Raw genomic sequence first — 18,593 nt, forward strand, 5'->3', positions numbered from 1 at the left:
CAAAAGAAGGCCCAGCAGAGACTCTTCTTCCTGTGTCAACTAAAGAAGTTTGGCATGGCCCAAGAACTTCTTAAATCCTTCTACTCCGCCACCATAGAGTCTGTCCTGAACTCCTCTATACTCGTATGGTATGCTGGCGCCACCACCAGCGACAGATACAAAATTCAGAGGGTCATCAGATCAGCGGAGAGAATAATTGGGAAACCCCTCCCCCTTCTGGAGCTCATCCACAACTCTAGGATGGGCTCTAGGGCAACAAAGATTTTGAATGACCCATCTCACCCGGGTCATCGCTTCCTCCAACGGCTCCCATCGGAACGGAGGCTCCGTGCCATCCCTACCAAGACGTCAAGGCACAGAGACACCTTCTTCCCCACAGCGGTGAGACTCTTAAACTCCCTATAAGTGCCATGGCGCTCCCCTCACACTTATAGAAAGCACCTACTTAGCTGCCCACTACCCATGGTACATGAGTGTTTTTATTACTGCGTTCAGACTGTGTTATCTTGTTTTGCTTCTTGTTATGCTACTGTCACAAGGTTTTTCTTACTCTGTCACGTCTCTGACGTAACTTATTGCCTGCGCACTGTGTTACGTTTGTCTTGCTGTAACTTTTTATTTATTTAGTGAGCTGCCCTGTGATGCTAAAACCAATTCCGGGCATGACCCAGTCATGCTTGGCGAAATAAATAGATGTAATTCTGTTGGAGTTTTATCGCCACCTAGCGGATGCGCCCAGCTAACGGAAAAGTACAGATTTATTTTTTTCTAATTGGTTGCACCTGCGGTTGGTGAGAGGGAGGAGGGGGCACCCAAAACCACTGGGCCCCCCTGCAATGGCAGGGGTCGCAGGGGTGATTGCTATACCCATGTTCAGAAGGGAGGTTCATAATACAATATGCTGTTGAGGGTGGGGTATTAGTACATCTCCCACCTTTGAGATGTACTCAGATAGATGGACTACATCTCCTAGCTTGCATTGCAATTGTCGGAGGCATGCAAAACTGCTGGGAGCCTGAATCTGCATCACCCTGCAGTCTTTCTGTAGGGAAAATGGCATAAGTCTATCAACGGTAGCCAGAGAAGCAGCTCCCATAGGTAAGTAATGCTGATCACCTTACCCACCGCCACCAATTTTAGATGCTGAGTTGCCTTTAAACACGGACCATTGAGAGCAATGCATGTACAATTTATATTCCCTTCCGGTGCATTATTAAAATTTAAATACAGAAAATTTTCAAACATCCACAACAATATACTTGAAACGCAGAAGACGAAGACGTTTTAGAGCGCCACTAATCATTTTGTTCATGTCGAGCTTGCAGTCACGCACGGAACTATATCGTCTGCAGTGAAGTTTACGGGCGGGCGTCTTTTTAGCGTTGCACTCGGTTACAGGAAGGGTGAAGACGCTAGTAACATGGCATTTACCGGCTTGTTAACCCGGGTCCGTGGGGTACAGATGAGTCGGTGCTACTCTACCTTTCGGAGCATTTATAGTTTAGACAAGTTGTATCCAGATGACGTGAGGCGGGCGGCGGAGGTGAGCTGGGATTTGGGCGGGCACGTTGAGGGATTCCAAGGGAGAGGTAATATCTTGTAACAACATGAAGTTAAAGTAAACCCGTGATATTTAAAGGGCTAAAGCCAAAACGTCTTGATGCTGATGTTTCAACGAAGTAGCATACATTGACAAAATGGCATACATTTATACTAGTATGGGCTGGTGCACACCAAGAGTGATGGTCAGATCGCCAGTGCTTTGAAAAGCATTTTGTTACTGAAACTATAAGGGCCTTTTTCCACTAGCTGCAATTGCGATGCTGAATTGCAAATCGCTTGTGATTTTTGCATAATAACATAAGAATCGCGGTAGGTAATTTCCACTACCGTGATTCATTTTGTACCAAAGAGCGATTGCGCCTCAGAGCGATTTTTATTGCAATTTTTGCATAGCAAAATCGCAATCACGGGAAAAAAAGGGACTTTGCTGAATTGCTAGCGATTGCTAGTGGAAAATGGCCCTTGGGCCCATTCACACTAGAAGTGCTTTTCTGGGCGTCTTGTGATTGAGTAGCGTTTTTTTAAAATCTCTCCCATTCACTTTCATTAAAATCGTGGAAAAATCGCTGCGATTTTCGCATATGTGTTTGTGAAATCGTGGTGATTTTTTTTTCTGCAATTTTAACCACTTCACCACTGAGGGGTTTTACCCCTTTAACCTCCCTGGCGTTCTATTAAGATCGCCAGGGCGGCTGCGGGAGGGTTTTTTTTAAATAGAAAAAAAACTGTTTCATGCAGCCAACTGAAAGTTGGCTGCATGAAAGCCCACTAGAGGGCGCTCCGGAAGCGTCATTCTGATCGCCTCCGGCGACCAGAATAAACAAGGAAGGCCGCAATGAGCAGACTTCCTTGTTTTGCTTACATCGTCGCCATAGCGACGAGCGCCCTTAGCGCTGGCCGAAACTTTTTTTTCCGGCTGCGCAGGGCTCAGGTGGCTGGGGGGACCCTCTTTCAGGCGATCAGGCAGCACACGCGGCTGGCAAAGTGCCGGCTGCGTGTGCTGCTTTTTATTTCGCAAAAACCGGCCCAGCAGGGCCTGAGCGGCGACCTCCGGCGGTGATGGACGTATATATTCGTCCATACCACTGAGGAGGTTAACACCAGAGCAATTGTCACCTTTCAGCGCTCCTTCCATTCATTCGTCTATAACTTTATCATTACTTATTGCAATGAAATGAACTATATCTTTTTTTTCGCCACTAATTAGGCTTTCTTTAGGTGGGACATTATGCCAAGAATTATTTTATTCTAAATGTGTTTTAATGGGAAAATAGGAACAAATGTGGGGAAAATTTATTATTTTTCAATTTTCTGCCTTTAATAGTTTTTAAATAATGCATGCTACTGTAATTAAAACCCATGAAATTTGCCCATTTGTCCCGGTTATAAAAACTGTTTAAATTATGTCCCTATCACAATGTTTGGCGCCAATATCTTATTTGAAAATAAAGGTGCATTTTTTTCAGTTTTGCATCCATCCCTAATTACAAGCCCATAGTTTATAAAGTAACAGTGTTATACCCTCTTGACATAAATATTTAAAAAGTTCAGTCCCTAAGGTAACTATGTATTTTTTTTTTATTGTATTTTTTTTTTTTTACAAAAAAAAATAATTGGGAAGTATGGGAGGTAATGAGTTAATTTTTAATGTATAACTAATGTATTTGTATATGAAAATGCTTTAAAGTGTAGTTTTACTATTTGGCCACAAGATGGCCACAGTGAGTTTTCGTTTATGCGACTTCAAGCGTACAGGAAGTACGCTTGCAGGAAGTTCAGGGAGGCTGGGCAACTTTTTTTTCACAATGATCGCGGTGCTTCTCGTAGAAGCAGCTGATCATTGCGGGGGGCTTAGATCAACAAACGGGAAAGGTTTTTCCCGCTCATTGATCTTTGGGCGGCAGCGTGCACAAGCGCGGGGGCATGATTAAAAAAAAGCTAATCAATTGCAAACCGCCGAGAAAAGCGCTTCTGGTGTGAATGGACCCCTAAGGGCTTGTTTACACCTAGGGCGTTTTCTGTGTTTTTTTTTTTTTTTTAGTGCCAGCCATTTTTAAAATTGCCCTTAAAATGCTTGTGCAATGATTCCCTATGAGAGTGTTCACATATGAGCGGTTCAATTCAGATCCGCTCACCATATATGCACACGCACGCCCATAATTATTCATACCCCTGGCAAATTTTGACTGTTTTTATTCAACCAGCAAGTCGTTTTTTGACAGGAAATGACATAGGAGTCTCCAAAAAGACAATAAGACGATGTACAAGAGGCATTGTGGAAAAAACATTTCTCAGCTTTTATTTACATTTGAGCAAAAAGTGTCCAGTCCAAAATTATTCCTACCTTTCACAAACTGTCACAGTCTGCAAAAATCCAAAGTTCTATAATATTCCAAATAGTCCAAGCTGTTCTAAAGCATCCTAATTACCCTGATTAATTGGGAACAGCTGTTTTAATCAACTCAACAGGTGAAAACAGCAGCCCTCTCCATAGATATAGGAGAGGAAGGCGAAAAACCCTTACAAGGCATGGTCCAATCCGCTCCAAAAGGGAAAAAATTCCTTCCCGACTCCAGATGGCAATCAGATAAAATCCGTGCATCAACATCATTAGGCATTACCTAGTAATTGTAGCCATGGATGTCTTTCAACGCAAGGAAAGCATCTAAGCTCCCTTTAAATGCAGGTATAGAGTTTGCCATAACTACTTCCTGTGGCAATGCATTCCACATCTTAATCACTCTAACTGTAAAGAACCCTTTCCTAAATAAATGGCTAAAACTCTTTTCCTCCATGCGCAGATCATTTCCTCTAGTCCTTTGAGAAGGCCTAGGGACAAAAAGCTCATCCGCCAAGCTATTATATTGCCCTCTGATGTATTTATACATGTTAATTAGATCCCCTCTAAGGCGTCTTTTCTCTACACTAAATAAACCCAGTTTATCTAACCTTTCTTGGTAATTGAGACCTTCCGTCCCACGTATCAATTTTGTTGCTTGTCTCGGGGGGCCTGCTTTAAAACTGCAATATCCTTCCTGTAATGGGGTGCCCAGAACTGAATTCCATATTCCAGATGTGGCCTTAATAGAGAGTTAAACGGGGGCAATATTATGCTAGCATCTCCAGTTTTTATTTCCCTTTTAATGCATCCCAAAATGTTATTAGCTTTAGCTGCAGCGGCTTGGCATTGAATATGATTATTTAACTTGTTGTCAATGAGTACTCCTAAAGGTGCATACACACATCAGACTATAGTCTTTGGAAAATGAAAGATCACAGACCAATCTTACCACCCTTCATGTAGTATGAGAGCCATACCTACACAGTCTTTTCTATGGAGCTGAACTCTCCATCAGAAAAAATCTTTGCAAGATGCTGCACACAAACATGCTGTACAGACACAAAAGATCAGTAGCTGCAAAAGATCTGTTACTGCCAAAAATCCATTCCTGCAAATTGCAATGATAGTCTGAGATCTGCAGATCATCATACACACATGATTTAACTGACATTCATCTGCAGATCAGATCCACCAAGATGGATTTTCAGATCTGCGGATCTGCAGATGAATGTCAGTTAAATAATGTGTGTATGATGATCTGCAGATCTCATAGACTATCATTGCAATTTGCAGGAATAGATTTTTTGGCAGGAACAGATCTTTTGCAGATACTGATCTTGTGTCTCTATAGCATCAGTGTGTGCAGCATCTTGCAGAGATTTTTTTTCTGATGTGGAGTTCAGCTCCATAGAAAAGACTGTGTAGAGTATGGCTCTCATACTACATGAAGGGTGGTAAGATTGGTCTGTGATCTTTCATTTTCCAAAGACTATAGTCTGATGTGTGTATGTACCTTTAGGAGTACTCATTGACAACAAGTTAAATATATGTGTATGAGCCTTTAGTCCTTCTCCAAGTTTGATGTCCCCATTTATGTTGTATGGTGCTAGACCATTGGTATGACCAAAATGCATGACTTTACTTTTTCAACATTGAATTTCATCTGCCATTTATGTGCCCATATAGCCATCCTATCTAGATCCTGTTGCAATATGTCACTATTTTCCTGAGAGTTAATGATTCTGCACAATTTTGTATCATCTGCAAAAATAACAACCTTGCTTTCTACTGCATCTACTAGGTCATTAATAAATACATTGAAGAGCACTGGACTCAGTACAGACTAGGGTTTCAACGGTATGAAATTCCACGGTATAACCGTAAAAAAAAAATACCACGGTATTACGGTATACGGTTTTATACAGTTATTTGGACCCGGGGCCCCCCTCTGTAGCCAGTAGTAGGTGGCCGCAGCATAGGTAGCTAAGGCTAGGTGTAGCCAGTAATAGGTGGCCGCAGTATTCGTAGCCAGGGATAGGTGTAGCCAGTAATAGGACACCGCAGTATAGGTAGGCAGGAATAGGTGTAGCCAGTAGTAGGTGCTCGCAGCAACGGTAGCCAGGGACAGGTGTAGCCAGTAGTAGGTGCTCACAGCATAGGTAGCCAGTGATTGGTGTAGCCAGTAGTAGGTGCTCGCAGCATAGGTAGCCAGGGACAGGTGTAGCCAGTAGTAGGTGCTCGCAGCATAGGTAGCCAGAGACAGGTGTAGCCAGTAGTAGGTGCTCGCAGCATAGGTAGCCAGGGACGGGTGTAGCCAGTAGTAGGTGCTCGCAGGATAGGTGTAGCCAGTAGTAGGTGCTTGCAGCAAAAGTAGCCAGGGACAGGTGTAGCCAGTAGTAGGTGCTCGCAGCATAGGTAGCCAGGGATAGGTGTAGCCAGTACTAGGTGCTCGCAGCATAGGTAGCTAGGGATAGGTGTAGCCAGTAGTAGGTGCTCGCAGCAAAGGTACGCAGGGATAGGTGTAGCCAGTAGTATGTGCTCGCAGCAAAGGTAGCCAGTGATAGGTGTAGCCAGTAGTAGGTGCTCGCAGGATAGGTGTAGCCAGTAGTAGGTGCTTGCAGCAAAGGTAGCCAGAGATAGGTGTAGCCAGTAGTAGGTGCTCGCAGCATAGATAGCCAGGGATAGGTGTGGCCAGAAATAGGTGGCCGCAGCACAGAGAGGAGGGAGGGAGAGGGGCGCTGTTTGTGCGTTTGCCGCTGCGTCGCATCCCTGCCGCTACGTCACCCCCCCCCCAGTCGCCCGTGGTATATCGCGCAAAACTGGTATACCGCGGCAACCCTAGTACAGACCCCTTTGGGACCCCACTGCTAAGTCACCCATTTTGCGTATGATCCAGTTGGTTTGAGGACAGTCATAGCTAAGGCAAAGGAGCGCAGTGAGGACCTGCTTCTTTGCATTGTGAATAAACTATATTCACACAAAAAAAATATATCTATATATCTCCATATCTCTATCTATCTCTATCAGGGCTGTGGAGTTGGAGCAATTTTGGGTACTCGGAGTCGGGGGAAAAAAAATGCACCGACTCCTAATGAATTTAAACTGTAAAATAGAAAATATTATAAAATGTTCTATTTCTCAGATAATAGTCATCATAAATAATTTATATACACAGTAATAGCTGTGCTTAGTCTACAAAAATGAAATACCGGTAAACCAATCAAAAACTAGTTACTTGTGCTGCTTCGATAAAGCAGTCCCCGTATTTTTAAAGTCGGACATACTTATCTGATTGTGATTGTACGTATGATGTGATGTGTACACAGGAATTATATATATTATATTTTTTTTACACACACACACACACACACACACACACACACACACACACACACACACACACACACACACACACACACACACACACACACACACACACACACACACACACACACACACACACACACACACACACACACACACACACACACACACACACACACACACACACACACACACACACACACACACACACACACACACACACACACACACACACACACACACACACACACACACACACACCTATGCTATAAGAATGAAGCCTGATGTGTATCTGTGTCACTAATAGAGATGGTCAATGAGATGGAAATAATTCTGCGTTGATGCTGGTTTATGCAAATTTATGCACTCTTTACTCATGAAATCCATATAATTTGATATGTTAAAATTTGGTTTGGTGGCTACGAATTAAAGGGTATCTGAGACGAATGATAAGAAAAGTTTTATACATACCTGCGGGCTTCCTCCAGCCCCCTTCAGGCTAATCCAATCGCTGTCTTCCTCCACCACCTGGATCTTCTGCTATGAGTCCCGGTAATTCAGCCAGTTAGCGCAGTCCGGTCGCATGCCGCTCCCACAGCCAGGAGCATTCTGCACCTACGCAATAGTGCTGCGCAAGTGTAGTACTCTCCCAGTGGAGGAGTGTTTGCATGTGCACTACGCCCGACTGGCTCAAGTACCTGGACCCATAGCAGAAGATCCAGGTGGCAGGAGGACAGCGCGGGATTGATTAGCCTGAAGGGGGCTGGAAGAAGCCCAGTGTATGTATAAAACTTTAATTTCATCTGTCTCAGGTTTACTTCGTTACACAGTAGTACTATACATATGCACTCCCCACAGAGCTGCAGGGAATCCACTGAGAATGTTGTGCACATTGAACACAGAGGTGTTGTCTATCACCCATAAACCTGGTTCAGATTGTACATGAAGAATGTGTAATGGAGGAAGAATCCCCTCATTCCCCTGCAGAGTACCTGCACATCACTCTTAAATGCACCCACAGTTACATTGCCTAGGGCCTGATAGATGTTCTTTGTTCCTGTCTGTACCTTTTACAAGTAGTCTTACCAAGGACTAGTTTTAGTCTATGACTAAAAGTATTAGAGGCAGAAGATCAGCCGGCTAGCCAGGTAACTGGTATTATTTAAAAGGGAATAAATATGGCAAGCAAAAAATAAATAAAGGGGTACGGGATATCACCCTAAATCGGCTCGTCTCACCCATGAACTAGATATCAGTAAAAAAGGGGGGAAAATATAGGGAGCACAAAGCTGGTGTAATAATAATATATGAAAATTTATTGCAACCTCTTATGGCCTATAGACATACAAAAACAGACAGACATGTACCCTCCCTTAAAAACAATCCCTGGAGCAACTGTGGGGCTATAGCAACTGCGTGAGACCGGAGTGCACTCCTATATAGTCCATTAGCATGCATATATGTAATTAATTTCTTTCTTCGGGCCCAACAGTGACTTTAAATCCAGGTGCAAACCAGGTAAGGTCACCGGCAATTACTCTTCCAATCAACCCGTATAACCATTTATATCATTGTACACCTCTGCAACAAAGTTTTCTTTTAAAATTCCTAAGCGTTGGCAGTTAAGAGATGCATTTCATGTTACATACTTTCAATAAACACAATTGTAATATGCAAATTTTTATATATATATTCTATATTGTATGCTGTAGAAATTATGGGAATATTTTTTTTTCAGATACTATGTACTGCTGGTATTTGAGTTGGAGAATGCCTTATTGATTATTACCTATATATTATCGAATATATAACCATCTTCCGTTTCACTTTGCAGTGATTTTTTTTTTTTTTTTTTTTTAAATTGTGTTATATAGATTCTCAATACAATTATGTGATTATTATTTCCTATATTGTGTCAGGCTGATGCTTTTTGGGGGGTACCTTTTCCCTGGTTGGTTGTTCATCTTAATGACCATGGCATCTCATTGATGCCGGTGATCATTGATCACCGTCACTTTGATCGGTGAATGGGAACTGTATTCCCATTCACTGATCGGGGTAGTAACGGGCTTTGACGAGAAGGCGGGCAACCGTGGCGAGGTATGTATAGCTACGCCTGTCAGGAACCGGCCTGCGGCACGCCTGTGTATACGGTTCCCGACTGCGGGTTTGACCAGATCAAGCGGGGAGCAGCCTAATTCAAGCTTCAAACAAGGCTGGGACCCCTCAAACACTTACCACTGCCACCATTAGCTGTTGCTAGACACGTCCACTCAGCTGTCGAGTGCTCAACACGCAATCTGCGTTTTCGTATTTGGGTCAGCTTTGTGCTTTAGGCCGGATACGAGAACGCCATGCACACCCACACAGTTGCAATCTTACACTGTAGTGAAGCAAAACCACTAACAGTCGTTCTGAACGATATTGTTACTATTCCCACTCGGCTGTCGAGCGCAGAAGTGCCCCATACACACACTGCAATTACAATCTCGTACGATAGTGTCGCTCAATCATACAATCAGGCATGAACTTATACACAGTTACACATCAGTCTCTTCTAGGCTATGGGTGTTAGTTTAGTACAGCAGAAGTCAATCTTATTAAATAACAATTTAATATTCCAGAAAAAAAATGGAACAATGCAGAAAATATATACAAAAGATGTACAAAAAACAAAGTAAAAAAAAAAGTTACAAAGTAAAAGTTACAAGATACACACAAGGCTATTTGCTTACCAAAATAACAGTGATCAAGATAGAAGAATCTTGGACTTGGGTTCTGTGGACGGACACCGTTCTGGTTGGACCATGAGCCAACTTTGCTTGGACTGGGAGTCTGGCTTCAGCTACCGTCAGGAGTGGACTGATCGGGGGGGGGGGGGGGGGAATTGGTTATTAGGAGAGACAAACGCCTGTAAAGCAACTCCCCTAAATGAAAGAAGCCACCATTTTGTCATACATAAAGACATAATAGAAATATAAAAAATCTGTGTATCAAGACACAGTATGCTCGCCGATAAGCACTCAATTCATTAAAGCTACAATGCTGGGGTAATAAAATATGTGATGCTCTCTTACCAGTATTTCTATTGGAATCTATGTTGTTATAATACTACTCCATCAAAAGGACATCTGTTAGCCCTATCTGGTTCTTTATTAGCTCTGCTTATAAATATAAATGAGTCCTTTACCCTCAACCCTGTTGCCAATTGTGCCAATGTAGCTTTAACCAGCTGAGCGGTCTGGACGAGCTCAGCTCGTCCAACACCGCCAGCGGCTGCCGCTCAGGCCCTGCTGGGCCGATTTTAATGAAATAAAAAGCAGCACACGCAGCCGGCACTTTGCCAGCCGCGTGTGCTGCCTGATCGCCGCCGCTCTGCGGCGATTCGCCGCGAGCAGCGGCGAAAGAGGGTCCCCCCAGCCGCCTGAGCCCAGCGTAGCCGGAACAAAAAGTTCCGGCCAGCGCTAAGGGCTGGATCGGAGGCGGCTGACGTCAGGACGTCGGCTGACGTCGATGACGTCACTCCGCTCGTCGCTATGGCGACGATATAAGCAAAACAAGGAAGGCCGCTCATTGCGGCCTTCCTTGTTTATTCTGGGCGCCGGAGGCGATCGGAAGATCGCCTCCGGAGCGCCCTCTAGTGGGCTTTCATGCAGCCAACTTTCAGTTGGCTGCATGAAATAGTTTTTTTTTTATTTAAAAAAAACCCTCCCGCAGCCACCCTGGCGATTTAATCAGAACGCCAGGGTGGTTAATGAATCGAGTGCTTATCGGCGAGCATACTGTGTCTTGATAAACAGATTTGTTATATTTCTATTATGTCTTAATGTATGACAAATGGTGGCTTCTTTCATTTAGGGGAGTTGCTTTACAGGCGTTTGTCTCTCCTAATAACCAATATGACTGCAGTGGGAATGCGATCGGTATTATGTGAATGTTGTGTTTCACTGTGTAACATGTATACATCACCTAGAGAACCATAAGGCTGGAGGACATAAACCTTTGATCGTCTTTTAATTTATTCACGCCCAGCGGTTACATCTCCTAGGTTACCTCCAATCAGGAGGATGTGAACCTATGACGGCCCGCTGTATAATTCATGCACTGCGCTCTACGCCCAACGTGGACATCACCATGGCAACTAAGTATACAGCCGGTTTGACGCTAGGCGGACTGACGTCATCTAATGTTTTCAATGAGAGGAGTGGTGACTAATATGATGCATGGGGAGCGGTCTCCCTACCTATTGGTTCTAAGACCTGTCCATCAAACCCCTTTGCACGGAGCTTTACCCCGCCCCCCTTTCGCGCATCTACCAATTAGATCAGGGGAAATACGGAGAGAATGTTTTTTCCCCGCTTTCAAAGCAGTGGAGACCTTGTGGTTTCCAGATCCATATGTGGGTTCCCTAAAGTATTTATGAAGAGTTTTCCGCCGATATTCAGGTAATTTCTGATACCTTTTGAGAATATACAGTGGAGGAAATAATTATTTGACCCCTCACTGATTTTGTAAATTTGTCCAATGACAAAGAAATGAAAAGTCTCAGAACAGTATCATTTCAATGGTAGGTTTATTTTAACAGTGGCAGATAGCACATCAAAAGGAAAATCGAAAAAATAACCTTAAATAAAAGATAGCAACTGATTTGCATTTCATTGAGTGAAATACGTTTTTGAACCCCTAACAACCATTAAGAGTTCTGGCTCCCACAGAGTGGTTAGACACTTCTACTCCATTAGTCACCCTCATTAAGGACACCTGTCTTAACTAGTCACCTGTATAAAAGACACCTGTCCACAGAATCAATCAAGCAGACTCCAAACTCTCCAACATGGGAAAGACCAAAGAGCTGTCCAAGGATGTCAGAGACAAAATTGTAGACCTGCACAAGGCTGGAATGGGCTACAAAACCATTAGCAAGAAGCTGGGAGAGAAGGTGACAACTGTTGGTGCGATTGTTCGAAAATTGAAGGAGCACAAAATGACCATCAATCGACCTCGCTCTGGGGCTCCACGCAAGTTCTCACCTCGTGGGGTGTCAATGGTTCTGAGAAAGGTGAAAAAGCATCCTAGAACTACACGGGAGGAGTTAGTGAATGACCTCAAATTAGCAGGGACCACAGTCACCAAGAACACCATTGGAAACACATTACACCGCAATGGATTAAAATCCTGCAGGGCTCGCAAGGTCCCCCTGCTCAAGAAGGCACATGTGCAGGCCCGTCTGAAGTTTGCCAATGAACACCTGAAAAATTCTGTGAGTGACTGGGAGAAGGTGCTGTGGTCTGAGGAGACCAAAATAGAGCTCTTTGGCATTAACTCAACTCGCTGTGTTTGGAGGAAGAAAAATGCTGCCTATGACCCCCAAAACACCGTCCCCACCGTCAAGCATAGGGGTGGAAACATTTTGCTTTGGGGGTGTTTTTCTGCTAAGGGCACAGGACAACTTAATCGCATTAACGGGAAAATAGACGGAGCCATGTATCGTGAAATCCTGAACGACAACCTCCTTCCCTCGGCCAGGAAACTGAAAATGGGTCGTGGATGGGTGTTCCAGCACGACAATGACCCAAAACATACATCAAAGGCAACAAAGGAGTGGCTCAAGAAGAAGCACATTAAGGTCATGGAGTGGCCTAGTCAGTCTCCGGACCTTAATCCAATAGAAAACCTATGGAGGGAGCTCAAGCTCAGAGTTGCACAGAGACAGCCTCGAAACCTTAGGGATTTAGAGATGATCTGCAACATTCCTCCTAAAATGTGTGCAAACTTGGTCATCAATTACAAGAAACGTTTGACCTCTGTGCTTGCAAACAAGGGTTTTTCCCACTAAGTATTAAAGAGTAACTGTCAGGCTGCAGAAGCTAATTTAAACCTCTATTCTCCTGTGTTAAACAGTTTAGAAGGAAGCTCAAAAGCCATTAGTGAAGATAAACATTTCAGTTACCTTTGATGTGTGCTTATCTTAGTCTGTTATAGACCCATAAAGACGCAAGCCGCAGCTAAACTGCAAAGCATTCTGGGGCCCTCCCCTCGGCTGCTAATGAGACGGTACAGCAGCTTGTGTAATCAGTCCAGAGCGTAGCACTGATACATCTCCGGGCAGACTACACTGCAGGAGTCAGCTATTGTTCCTAGCCACATGGCTCATTAATATTCACTGCACACCGTGTTGTTCAAGAACCAGCTTATCTGTGATCAGAAGCAGGCAGGACATGACGACACATTTGGCTTCACAAACATGGAGCCTGCCATGAGCTGTCAGGAGCATCTATCTCTGCATATACTATATACAAATTCTGTGAAATCCAAACGTGGACAGTGAAATGCATATGTAATGTAAGTACAGCCAATCTTTAGCTACTGATATATGTGTTTATTTTCTCTGAGACCCTATACCTAACAGCTCCTCTTTAAGTCTCTTTTATTGTTAGAGGGTTCAAAAACTTATTTCACTCAATGAAATGCAAATCAGTTGCTATCTTTTATTTAAGGTTATTTTTTCGATTTTCCTTTTGATGTGCTATCTGCCACTGTTAAAATAAACCTACCATTGAAATGATACTGTTCTGAGACTTTTCATTTCTTTGTCATTGGACAAACTTACAAAATCAGTGAGGGGTCAAATAATTATTTCCTCCCCTGTATGGCTTTTTATAGCCAACCTATGGCATTGGCCTAAAGCTCTGACAGACATTTACAGGATCCAATGGCATGTGTTTTCTTAGTGGAGGGAGGGATTTTTTTGACCCCACCCAGCATCCTTTGAGGGCTTCCTGCACAGTATAAAAGGAAGGGCTGGACGTACATTTCTCAGCAGGCTGCTGGTAGTGGCCGACACTCTGCCATTTTTTTGCTAACTTTTTTGTAAATATGTGATTCATACAATGTATTTATTATGTTGAGCACTTTATCACTCTATCACTAGAGCACGTATCTCTCCTGACGAAGTTTCCAATTGAGGAAATGAAACATGTCGAGTTTGGTGTAGGGTTTTAATGAATACTAGTGTGAACTAGGAGGATGGTCCTTTGACCCCAAACCGTCTCCTCCAGTCCACTTATTCACATATTATCATATGGTCAGCAATTTGATCTGTTTTAATGCAACTTGATTAAAAGTTATATTTTAATACTTTTCTAATAATGTAATACCCATGTTTTTGTAGTTCTAATCAGGTGTGTTTTTAGCCTATGAAGTTGGCAGATTCAATTAGTCCGATTGTCTTTTGGGATAATTGGGTGTCTACATGTCAAAGAGTTCAAAAGCTATGCAGACAACCCAATTAGCAGTGACCCACTCTCAGAGGAACTGCATACAGAAACTCAAAAGCACTTCCTTTTGTCATACAGAATTGCTTGTAACAGGCATACACATCTGAAGTACAAAGCAGACAGGAAAATGAAAAAATATGGCATCTGTATTACCCCAACATCATAATTACTCCAGTATATCACCGCAACGCCCATGACGCAATCAATAACTACCTGTGGGGTGTAGATATACTGCATCCGCTGCTGTAAATGGTTAAAAGACAAGTTGCATACTTACAGTATCCTTCAGAGGCTTCCCCTGTCTCCCGTCTTGTCATTTCAGTGTTGGAAACACCGTAGCTCACAGCCTTGCTTCCGTACATAAACGAGCACAGCTGCACTTCACAGGATAGCTCATGCCTGCGCAGTAGCACGGAGCCCGCCGCCGCAGCTAGATGTAAAAAGGCAAACCCATTTGGCTCAATGTTACTGCACAGGCTCGAGCCGTCTTGTGCAGTGCAGCCAAGCCCCATTGACAAGTCTTTGTCAATGGGCTTTGGTGGGTCCCAGCGCTAGAATAGCAAGGAGAAGCATCTGGATAAGTACCCATTTGAGGCACTTTTTTCGCTACAGGTACAGTTTTAAGGACACTATAGGATTATTGTAGTATGAGTTGTATAATATAGCAACAGTCCCCTATCTGTTTACATAGGTAGCAAGTTCGGAGATAGTTTAGTTAAGGGTACCCACAACTGCTTCTTGCAATTTGGTCATGAGTTGGGGCCACAAATTTGTAAGAAATAGAGAACCCAGCAGGAAACGCTATCCCTGCCACCAACAGAATAATTTTAGTAAAGTTGCATGAGTGGAGGCAGATGACAAAACAAGCCCATCGGCCGAAGGTCCTGATGTGCAATTTCAGAGTTTGTTTTCAGCTGGGTGCCCTATTTCAGCTGGGAGCCCTACATGTTGCAGGTGCAATGCGTAAAAATGTACACATTGCACTTGCAACGCGTAAAAATGTAGGTGTTAATGCCTGCGATAGCTTCCTGCACCAGTGGGGATGCATGCACAGGTTCGCGTGGCGGCAAAAATGAAACTAGCTTTCGGCAGGGGACCGGAGGAGAGGTGAGTGACTGCGAGGGCACAGGATGGCTACAGGGGGCTGGTAGATGCTCCAGGTAATTGAAACTCATATTTTTTTTTATTTTTTTTTTTATTTATTTATTTTTTGTAACAATGTTTTATTTGTATTTCAAAGTAATACAGAACCACGGGCGTACAATACTCGTCATCAGAGGTAAACATGGCATGAATACATGTAATATTAACTAGCAATAAGCTATTTCTAATCGGACTACCTCTATTGGAATCCCTCCCCTCCACCCCCCCCCCCCCCCTCCCCCCTTCCCTTGCAGTCAAACCTTGTCAACATTTCCATTCCTGTGCTCAAATGTAATTTCAGATGTGTTTTACCAGGTCAAGAACAAAAACTAGGGCCTACTATGTGACTTCCAGCCTGCCCAGTGATCCCTGTAATTGGGCCGTACAGTACCAGCCCGTGTATTTGAAATGTTCCATAAGATTATTCTTCTCCTTTGTAGTAAAGGAAGCAAGGATGAAATGTCTCCAAGTTGTGAACAAATGTTTAGTTCTTTTCTCCTTGTGTAACAAAGCGTCCAACCTGTCCAAATTGAATAGGTGAGTAAGTTCCTCTTTAACATCCCATACTGTGGGTGAAGCGCTGTATATCCACCTATTAAAAATAGTTTTCCTTGCAGTGATAATGAGATGTGGCAGTGGGCCAAGAGCTTTTCTTGCTTGGGATGTACTAGAGCTAGACTCTTGGACAGGTTCATAATGATTAAAAAGGAGTAGGACTGGATTTGGATCTAATTTCACTTTGCATAGCTGGTTTATATAAAGTGTACTTGATATTGAAGGCATATTTTGCCCTGTGTATGAATTTAAAATGTGATTCCCGCCAATTTTCCCCTAATATTAATTTTCAAACCACCATTGCTCCTGATAGGATTGTAGATCCTATATCAGGATCAGAAAAATCCTTTATCTGTGATTTAAAATTTAAATTTGCGATTTCTAGCAAGTTTATTTTTTGAAGAGAGGAGTGGAGCTGGGACAAGGACAGCTTAGTTATATGGGGTGCCAGGAAACTATCAAACTCATTTAATTGTAGAAGTGATGAAGTATTTCACAATTTGTCTTTGATATGAGCTTTTAATTGGCCATAAAGTAGAAAGTGGTGGGCTGGGAGATAGAATTTTGCCCTCAACTCTTTGAAGGATAAGAATTTGCCATCCCGAAGATTTATTAGCTGTCCCAATCTAACCAGATTCCTCTCCTCCCACTCAAGAAAGCCTTTATGTGATAAGCTTGCGGAAAATCCCGGGTGACCCCAGAAAGGCATGTATTTGGTAACAGACTTTACATTTTTTTCAGGTTTCTTTCCAAGCGACAATGGTGTCTCTTATTAATTTGCTGCACTTCAAATGAGGCGGAAGTGAAGAGCACCCACCGTGTAACAAATCCATGGCTCTGCATATGCCGTTTCCAGTGCAAAGTTGGAAAAGGTGTCAGAACCATTAATCCAGTCTCTAGCATGTCATATCATGCATGCTAAATTATAGCATTTGATATCCGGGATGCCTAGTCCTCCCCACTCCTTGGGTAATTGTAGTTTGTGTGCCCTTCCACCACCCCACAGGAGGTGCGCAAAAGCTCTATTTAGATCATGTATGTCAGAATAATTCATGAGCAATGGTATGGTTTGAAGTGGATATAGTAGCCTTGCAAAGCAGACTGCTTTTATTAAGGCGGCCCTGCCCATAATATTGATGGTAAATTTTTTCCATGTAAGGAGTTGCCGTTTAATGTCTGACACTAATGGCGAATAGTTTATTGCATACATTTTGTCTGGGTCCTTGTTAAAATGTATTCCCAAATAGCGGACCTTGGAACATATTTTTACAGGGTAACTTGCCTGATTCCGGGGTAAGACTTTTTTGGAGAGAAACATTAATTCGCATTTAGTCACATTTGCTTTAAAACCACTAGCTTGGCCCACCTCTTCCAACAATTTGAAGATTTTACCCAATTGTCTATCTGAATTATTCAGGAATAGCGTATCATCTGCGAACATAGCCTGTGATAGTTTAGTGTCCCCTACTTTTATCCCTTCTATCTGCGCATCCAGGATCTGAGTCAGTGGGTCCAGCGCCAAGTTGAAAAGGAGGGGAGATAGCGGGCAGCCCTGTCTTGTACCCTTTTCTAAAGTGGATAGAAACCCTGGAGTTTAGACTTGACCCTGAGGGTTGATGTGCATTGCTGAGAGGTTTCGTATAGGTCCTGTAATGTTCATTTTGTCTAATACTCCAGTCAACCAGTCCCAGTGGACATTATCAAATGCCTTTTCGGCGTCAATCAGTAATACTGCGTAGTCTTTGCAGGTGTTTGGGTAAACTTTGGCATAGTCTTGTGCAATAAGTAACTTGCAAATATTGGCTACTGCTGACCTTTGGCGAATAAATCCCGCCTGGTTTGGGCTTACTAGTTTGGGCATAAATTCAGCCAGTCTATCAGCCATTATTTTAGATAATATTTTGAGGTCCTGGTTGATTAGAGAAATGGGACGATATGAACTTGGTAGAAGAGGGTCTTTTCCGGGCTTTAGAATAAGTTTGATATAGACTAAATTAGATGAATTGGGGTATGTGCCCTGGGTAAGAATATGATTAAATAGTTTTGTCAGTACAGGGACCACTTCCTTCTTAAGGAGCTTGTAGAATTGTGGTGTAAGTCCATCAGGACCTGGCGCCTTATGATTTGCTAAGGACTTGATAGTATAAGCGACCTCCGCTGGGGTGATTTCCGCATTTAAAGTGGATAGGTCATCTTCTGATAATTTGGCCAGCTTAACTTTGTGTAAATGGTCGTCTCCTGCTTCTTGAGCAGCTATATTGGATTATTTTTTTTATATAGAGAAGCGTAAACATTTTTGAGAGTTTCATTTATCAATTTGGAGTCATGTGTTACTGCACCTGATTCAGTACGGAGGCTCGATTACTGAATTAAGGTGAGGGGGTCTAGAT

At 43.1% G+C, this 18,593-nt stretch overlaps 1 protein-coding gene across 1 annotated transcript in view; it reads left to right on the plus strand.

Moving 5' to 3' along the window:
• Window positions 1-1,373: 1,373 nt before the first annotated feature.
• The window catches only part of MRPL58 (mitochondrial ribosomal protein L58), a 106,877-nt gene continuing 89,657 nt past the window's right edge, over window positions 1,374-18,593 (plus strand). Inside the window, exon 1 of the mRNA XM_068262003.1 lies at window positions 1,374-1,543. Within this exon, the coding sequence (XP_068118104.1) occupies window positions 1,421-1,543 (123 nt within the window). The 5' untranslated portion in view covers window positions 1,374-1,420. The remainder of the gene's footprint in view (window positions 1,544-18,593) is intronic.

Source organism: Hyperolius riggenbachi, chromosome 12, assembly GCF_040937935.1.
Source record: "Hyperolius riggenbachi isolate aHypRig1 chromosome 12, aHypRig1.pri, whole genome shotgun sequence".
NCBI lineage: Eukaryota > Metazoa > Chordata > Amphibia > Anura > Hyperoliidae > Hyperolius > Hyperolius riggenbachi.